The sequence below is a fragment of the Budorcas taxicolor genome, chromosome 24, assembly GCF_023091745.1.
Source record: "Budorcas taxicolor isolate Tak-1 chromosome 24, Takin1.1, whole genome shotgun sequence".
Taxonomy (NCBI): Eukaryota; Metazoa; Chordata; class Mammalia; order Artiodactyla; family Bovidae; genus Budorcas; species Budorcas taxicolor.
In genome coordinates this window covers 23,795,772-23,803,366 of record NC_068933.1, presented here as the reverse complement: position 1 = coordinate 23,803,366, position 7,595 = coordinate 23,795,772, and the positions used below count along the sequence as shown (strand labels likewise).

The window sequence follows — 7,595 nt, the reverse complement described above, 5'->3', positions numbered from 1 at the left end:
TGTGGCTTATTTTCCAGAAGCCATGATTTCTACCTGCTGTCCTGTTTGGAAGTTCTCATTTCTCTGGGGCCAAGACCCAGGCTCTAGGCCCCACAGCAGCAGGGGATGCACAGATCAGTCACACGCTTCTCATCTCCAGCCCTGTGTGATTTCTTCCTGTGAACTGCCCCCAGAACCTCCAGGTGCTCAGGATTTTAGGGGACTGAAGTATCTTTTACACTCTCTACTCATGCATCAGGGGCTTCCCTGGTGGCTTAAGTGGTATAGAATCTTCCTGCAATGTGGGAGACCCAGGTTCAATCCCTGGGTCAGGAAGATCCCCTGGAGAAGAAAATGGCACCCCACTCCAGTATTCTTGTCTCAAGAATCCCATGGACAGAGGAGCCTGGTGGGCTACAGTCCTTGGAGTCACACAGAGTTAGACACAGCTGAGCAACTCACGCACATACACCCACACATGCAACAGAGCTGTGTTTAGATTTTACAGCTTTTTAAGGCCACCCCACTAGAAAGGGATTAAGAGCCTCATGACAAGTGGGTGAGGGCCTTGGAATAAATAGAATAGTCATCTTCACCTCTTTTCTTCTTCCCCTTCTGCTCCATAGTCATATCATCAGACTCTGATTGATCATGCCCCGTCTTCCCCAGGGGCTCAGCAGTTAAAGAATCCACCTGCAATGCAGGAGACCAAAGAGATGGGCATTGGATCCCTGGGTGGAGAAGATCCCCTGAAATAGGAAGTGGCAACCCACCCCAGTATTCTTGCCTGAAAAATCCCATGGACAGAGGAGCCTTGTGGGCTACAGTTTATGGGGTCGCAAAGAGTCAAACAGGACTGAGCATACACCAAGGGGAGATCTGGCAGGGGAGATCTCTGATCAGGCAAGTGTTCTGCTTTTCCAGGAAGCTGCCCAGTGAGCCCCTTCCACCTTCCCGGAGACCACACCAGCAAGCTGAGTGCAAGATGAACCAGTACCCCATCTGCTGCTCAAGATGCTTGAGACCATTCCACTGAACCCCGAGAGCCCGAAGATGTCTGCGTGCAGCGACTTTGTGGAGCACATCTGGAAGCCCGGGTCCTGCAAAAACTGCTTCTGCCTGCGCAGTGACCATCAGCTGGTGCCTGGCCGCCCCCAGCCCCGAGCTGGCTGCCTGCCCCCTCCGCCTCGCCTGCACCCCAGGCCGGAGACCGGCCGCCCGGAAGATGACAGCCTGAGCGTCTCACCCTACTCCAAGCCCACCATCGCCGTGAAGCCCACCATGATGAGCTCTGAGGCGTCTGATGGGTGGACAGAGGCCGGCATGAGTACCGACGTCGCACAGGTGAGGCTGACTCAGCCCCATGGTATTTTTACAGGGGCTGCTCCTGTTGTAAGGCTGCTGTGACTGGCGGGCAGCCAGGGTGAGCTGTCCCAGCAGGACTCCTGCGGGTTGGCTTCCCGGGCAGCTCGCCCTAGACTGCTCCTTCCTGACTGCTACCCTCTCTTCTCTCTCTGCCCTCCTTTCTCTCGGTCCCTTCAGGCCAAGAACCATGAATGCAATCCCTCCAAGTTTATTTGGAGATTGTATCAGGACATAGCCACTAAAATGAAGCATTTTTCTAAAAAGTTAAAATATTTTTTTAAGAGATCATCTTAAATATATACAAAACTACCAAGAATTGCTTAACAAACCCCATGCATCCACCACCCTGCCTCAAGAGCTTGAACAGTCATCAACTCATGATCACTCTCCTTCCATCTTTATCCCTGCCCCTACTCTCCCTTCCCCTCCTTTTCCCTAAAGCAAACCCCAGATATTGCATCATGATTGTACCTCCTTAAAAAATTAAGTCTTTATACAAAATATCATTATCACACTTAAAAATGTCAGCAGTAGTTCTGTGATATCATCCAGTTCCCAGCCAGTGTTCATATTTCCAATTTGGAAGCTTGGATTTTCCCACCTTTGATCTGGGATTACTAAAGACAATTACATCCTTAGAGAGTAGACCATTCTGCTCATCCCCCGCCCACCTTCCCCACCCCTCACCCCACCGTTGACCCTGACCAAGGTCTAATTATTTAGAGGGTGTATGAAGCCTGCTGCCTCTAGACATGTCTTCTAAGAAGCTGCATGTCTAAAACATATTCTTGGGACTTCTTATAACCTCTTTACCTGTTCTAGTTTTCTTAAACTATCACGGTGAGTAGGTCAGGAAGGCTTTGTGAGCTTATGTGAAATCAAAAGTCAGTTTTAAATCAAGGGAGGCTTGAATGAGGCAAGCCACCTCCTGGGGTTGCTCTCAGCTTCAAGTCGCCTGCAAAGCTGCTGCTCCATTTTCCAGAAGCTGGTTACACTCATTCCCTAGGCCTTTCTTGGCACCTTCAACCTTCACAGATATAAACCAGGAACTCTTTCTAGTTTGGATCATGTTGGAAAGGAGCCAGAGGCCAGCCCTGCCTTGAGGCTTCTTTGAAAGTGGAGGTAGGGGAGATTTTAGAAGGAAAGGAGGAGGGGACTGTGATTTCAGTGATGGGAATGACTAGCCTACATCACTGTCTCAGGCTCAACTAGTCCAGCCACTTATGCAGGTTTGGGCTGAGGTCACTGCCTGTCACTGGGAGAAGGATTGTGGCTCAGAGTGAGTGATGCAAGGGAACCAGGGCCCAGCTCAGAAGGCACCCCTCACCCTCCTGCCCTCTAACCCCACCCCCCAACCCAAGGTGTTTTTAAAAGCCTTATGACTTTGTTTTCTTATCAAAAGACTAATGAACACTAAGCAAAAATTAAAACTCAAACTCTTATTTTCAAAGCCCATGGGAGAATTCATCTCATCTAGCAGTTTCGAGGGAAAAGGCAAAATGTTCTTCTTTAGCGTTTTTCCCCTCAGCCAAAAGAGTAACAGACATGGGCGGGAAGCGCAGTGTCTGGGAAGACTGCCGGCTCCAGGGGAGCCCCGCGATGATGAGAAGGCCGTGGGGAGATCAGAGGGTAGGCAGGCAGCCTGGCTCCTTAACTGTGGCTCCGAAGACGGTTTCCAGTGTCATGGCCCTGCCCTCTCACTTTCTCTCTCTTCCTTTTTTCTCTGGCAAGGTCTAATGTAAGTCTTTTAACCTTGGGGCTGTGTAGGTCATCTGGAGACGAGCCCCCGGCAAGCTCCCCGTCCCGAAGCAGGAAGATGCGCCAATAGTTTATCTGGGCAGCTTCCGAGGCGTCCAGAAGCCTGCCGGGCCCTCGGGTCCCACAGACAGGGGTCACCCCCGCAACCCCCCTGCCTATGCCATGGTCGGCCTGCACAGCCTAGAGCCCCGGGGGGACCGGAGTGCCGCCTTCCACCCGGTGAGCTTCCCTGACGAGAAGCTTGGACGAGAAGATAAACCAGTGATCCCCTACCAAGAGCTAAACTCCCCGCAGGAGAGCTTCCGCCACAAGCTGGCCGCCTTCGCCGGGATGACTTCCGGCTGCCACAAGGGCTTGGGGCCCTATCCGTCTGCTCAGCCCCTGCGGGAGTCCCTGCCCTCGGAGGATGACAGCGATCAAAGGTGCTCGCCCTCGGGGGACAGCGAAGGGGGAGAATACTGCTCCATCCTGGACTGCTGTCCCGGGAGCCCAGGCGCGGAGGACGCCGCCCGGGCCGGCGGTTCCCGACACAGACAGGGCGGTAGGGACTGCTCGGCAGCCTGCTGGGAGCCGCGGGTGTGTGCCAGGCCACCTGAGGAGGAGAAGCGGGCTTTGAGTTTCCCCAGGGACTGCTGCAGCCAGGGCCCGACGGAGAGCCCACCCCGCTTGGGCCCCAAGAAGCAGTCCCTCGCTTCAGAGGCTGCCAGCTCTTCGGATGGCCTCTCGTGCGGGAGCGCCAACAGCCGCGCCAGCAGCCCCCTGGCCCCTCATCCTGAGAGCGATTACTGCTCCCTCAGGAAGGAGCCTGGGCCGGGGAAGCCGCAGGACTCCGGCTGCCACAGCGTGGCCTCCAGCAGGTGCCCTGGGCAGACTGGGGAGCCCCAGCCCCCAGCCCACTCCAGGGAGGCTGCACAGTCTGAACCCATCTATGCTGAGAGTACCAAGAGGAAGAAGGCCGTTCCAGTGCCTTCCAGGCTGCAGGCCAAGGCAGAACAGGGGGCAAGCACCCCAGGCCAGGCCCAGGTGCGGACGGTTAACACCTGGGCTCAGAAAGCCGCATCTGGCTGCGGCCAGGACAGGGAAGGCCCAGAGGTGGCCCCCAAGATGGCGGCCACCATCACAGTCATGGCGGCCCACCCAGAAGAGGACCACCGGACAATCTACCTGAGCAGCCCTGACTCCTCGGTGGGGGTGCAGTGGCCACGGGGGCCCCCGAGCCAGCAGGCTCCTGAGGCAGGCGGAGAGGAGCCTTCAGCTAGGCAGGGGCTCGGCTCCAGGGAGAGCCGGCATCGCAGTGCCAGCGAGACCACGGCCAAGGGGAGACCTGCCATCCCCCCCAAGATGTCCAGGAGCAGCCCTGGAGGGTCCCCAGTATCCCCCTCTGCCTCCCCGCTGTCCGACCTCAGTGAAGGGAACTCGGGCGTCCCTGGGCCCCAGCCTCCATCCAGGGCCCCCGCTGACCCCACTTCTTCCTGCCGGGCCAACGGCATCCCCACCAGTGACTCTGCCAGGGGCCCCCCGCCTGCCACCAGCACGTCAGTCTTGGAGCAGAGGCGGCCCCGGCCCCAGGCCGGTGCCTGGAGTCGCCAGTGCCGAATCGAGGAGGAGGATGAGGTGGAGCAGGACTTGCTGAGTCAAAGTTGGGGGAGAGAGGTGGAAAATGGCCCCTTGGACCCAGCCAGCTCCTCCGCCTGGCACCGTCTTTGCTCCACAGATGGCTCCTCTGGGCAGAACAGCAAAGCTGGGACTGGGATGAGCAAGTCGGCCTCATTTGCCTTTGAGTTCCCCAAGGACAGAAGTGGGATTGAGGCGTTCTCGCCTCCCCCGCCACCTCCAAAGTCACGGTAAGTACAAGTGTGTGTGCGTGCAAGTTGGTGTCTGGGTGGACCTGGAGAGGGTGTTCGTCCAGCAAGACGGAGGCGCCTTCCAGAAACCAAGGTCTTTGCTGCCTGCAAGACATCAGGCCAAGGTTTGGGGCCTGTAGGCACGTGTGCCTTAGTGTGAATTTCTCCTCGGTGCCCAGCACACAAACCTAGGAGCAGTGCCCTGCTTGGAATTGGCCCTTGGGAAGGCGTCTTTCTGAGAAGCACTGAGAGGCTGTCACTCTTGGCTGGTGCCTACCCTCTTATCATTGGGTGTCCTTGTTTTCTCCATTTCTCTGAAGTGTCTTCAGCAGGCTTCCCCCCACCCAAATCCTAAAGTTCCTGATTTATTTAAACATGCAGACGAAGGCTCCAGGAGGCTATGCTACAGAATCTTGCGAAGCAAAGAGATGGGCAGGCAAAGGAGCAATGCCAGTGTGCTCCATAAATTGTAGCCATGATGGTGATTAGACTTTGGGGGCAAAAGCAGGTTGTAGGAGGCACTGCACATGTTTTAGAACTCTCAGATGTGGGTTTTTAAAGGAAAAAAACACATATATATAGTTTCACGGTAGCGCGCTGAAACTCACAGCTTTCTCACCATTTTCTCCTGCCAGTTTAAAGTTCCTCTCAAAGGCCTGAGAAAAATAAATTCTTTTCTTTTTTTTTGAAGTATTGAGTTGTGCACAGAATTCAGATTCTGAGGTGGGGAGAAGGAAAGGGGAAATGGACCTCAATTAGAGCAAAACCAATTCCTCTCAGGGAAAGGAACAGCCTGCTGTTTTTCAAAAGATGACAGCCCTTCCGAACATTTTCTTTAGTCGTGTCATCTTCAGTGGTTCTGTTTCAACTCATGTGCCTCCAGGTTGATGTCAGAAGCGGGGAATTGGCCACAGAGGGAAGCAGCTGTGACACTTGACTTTGAACATCAAGGTGTCTTGGGCAGTGATGCGTCCTAACGTGGGCTTTTTCTGGAACCACTGCTTTGTTCTGGTGTTGAGTTGGCCTCCTGCCATGTGTAGTAGATAGCCATCCTCCAGATCTTTGGAGGAGCACAGACTCTGGGCTACGGTTTTTGCTCACTGACTGAATGGGGGGTTCCTCAGCTCAGAAGAGCTCCCACTTTATATAGCACTTACTATGGACCAGGCATGGAGCTAAGGGACTTAGACATATTAACTCATTTGATGCTCAGAGCAGATCTAGGAAGTAGGAATTACCATCCCCAATTACAGATGACAAAACAGAGAGAGAGCTGAGTAACCTGTGCCAGGGTTGCACGGCATACGTGGCAGGCTGCCTCCGTAGTATGTGCTTCCAAACACCTTAGACACATCAGTGTATGGAGGAGTGGGCAGGGCATTCAAATAAAACATGGGCATCATGTCTGTCTGCCTCAGGCCTGGAGGGCTTAGTAGGAAGCACGGGCTTTGGAGCCAGAAAACTGAGTTCCTGTTGGTTCCGTCTCACCTACATGTTAAGTGATCTCGAGCAAGCCACTCACTGTGACAGAGCAGCTTCAAGTTCCTCTCCAAAATGGGCTAATAATAACAATACATTTGTAACACCCTGTTGTTGAAAGGCTCAAATGGATGAACAGAATCTAATGCAGAGATTAATTCTGTAGGCAAAAGCCACCCCGATCTGTCAACAGTAGCAGGGATACCCACACCTTATAGAAATGGGACTGGCCTGATCCAAGGAACACCACTTGAGCCTTGGAGAAGGAACTAGAACTTTCTTGGTTAAGAATCACAGGGTTTGGAATAACACCAGTCACCATAGCAGTGTGACTCAAGTAGAATCCATCATTAGCATCTAGGGTGAGATCAGAGTTTTGGAGGCCAGTTTATTAAAAAACAAAACCATTGGATTATATACAATTCACAACAGGTGGGAATCTCAGAGGTTCTAGGTGCTAGCTCTTTAAAAAAAAAAGTTTTTATTTTCAGAACTTTGGGGAGAAAAATCTAGGAAATAAAATTAACTAGCTTAAGAGAACACAGAAAAAAAGAAAAGAGCATCTGGTACTATTTAAAATAAATTGAACTAGTATATATATTCATTTGGGGAAGATTTTTCAAGCATTACCAGCATTATCTTTTGGATCATCGCACATCTCCCATGAGGATATAAGAGGACAGGCCCAGGACCATAAGTTCAGTTCAGTCACTCACTTGTGTCTGACTCTTTGTGACCCCATGGACTGCAGCACGCCAGGCCTCCCTGTCCATCACCAACTCCCGGAGTTTACTCAAACTCATGCCCATTAAGTGGGTGATGCCATCCAACCATCTCATCCTCTGTCATCCCCTTCTCCTCCTGCCTTCAATCTTTCCCAGCATCAGTGTCTTTTCAAATGAGTCAGCTGTTCGCATCAGGTGGCCAAAAGTATTGGAGTTTCAGCTTCAGCATCAGTCCTTCCAATGAATATTCAGGACTGATTTCCTTTAGAATGGACTGGTTGGATCCTCTTTGCAGTCCAAGGGACTCTCAAGAGTCTTTTCCAACACCACAGTTCAAAAGAATCAATTCTTCAGTGCTCAGCTTTCTTTGTAGTCCAGTTCTCACATCCATACCATAAACTGACCATAAACTGACTTTTGATTCTGGAACTTGGTACTGTACTTA

The 7,595-nt window shown here is 52.7% G+C and overlaps 1 protein-coding gene across 1 annotated transcript in view; it reads left to right on the top strand.

The window, feature by feature from the left end:
* Window positions 1-993: 993 nt before the first annotated feature.
* PRAG1 (PEAK1 related, kinase-activating pseudokinase 1) overlaps window positions 994-7,595 on the top strand; it is a 41,014-nt gene continuing 34,412 nt past the window's right edge. The window contains exons 1-2 of the mRNA XM_052661421.1: window positions 994-1,323; window positions 3,112-4,946. Coding sequence (XP_052517381.1) covers window positions 994-1,323; window positions 3,112-4,946 — 2,165 coding nt within the window. The remainder of the gene's footprint in view (window positions 1,324-3,111; window positions 4,947-7,595) is intronic.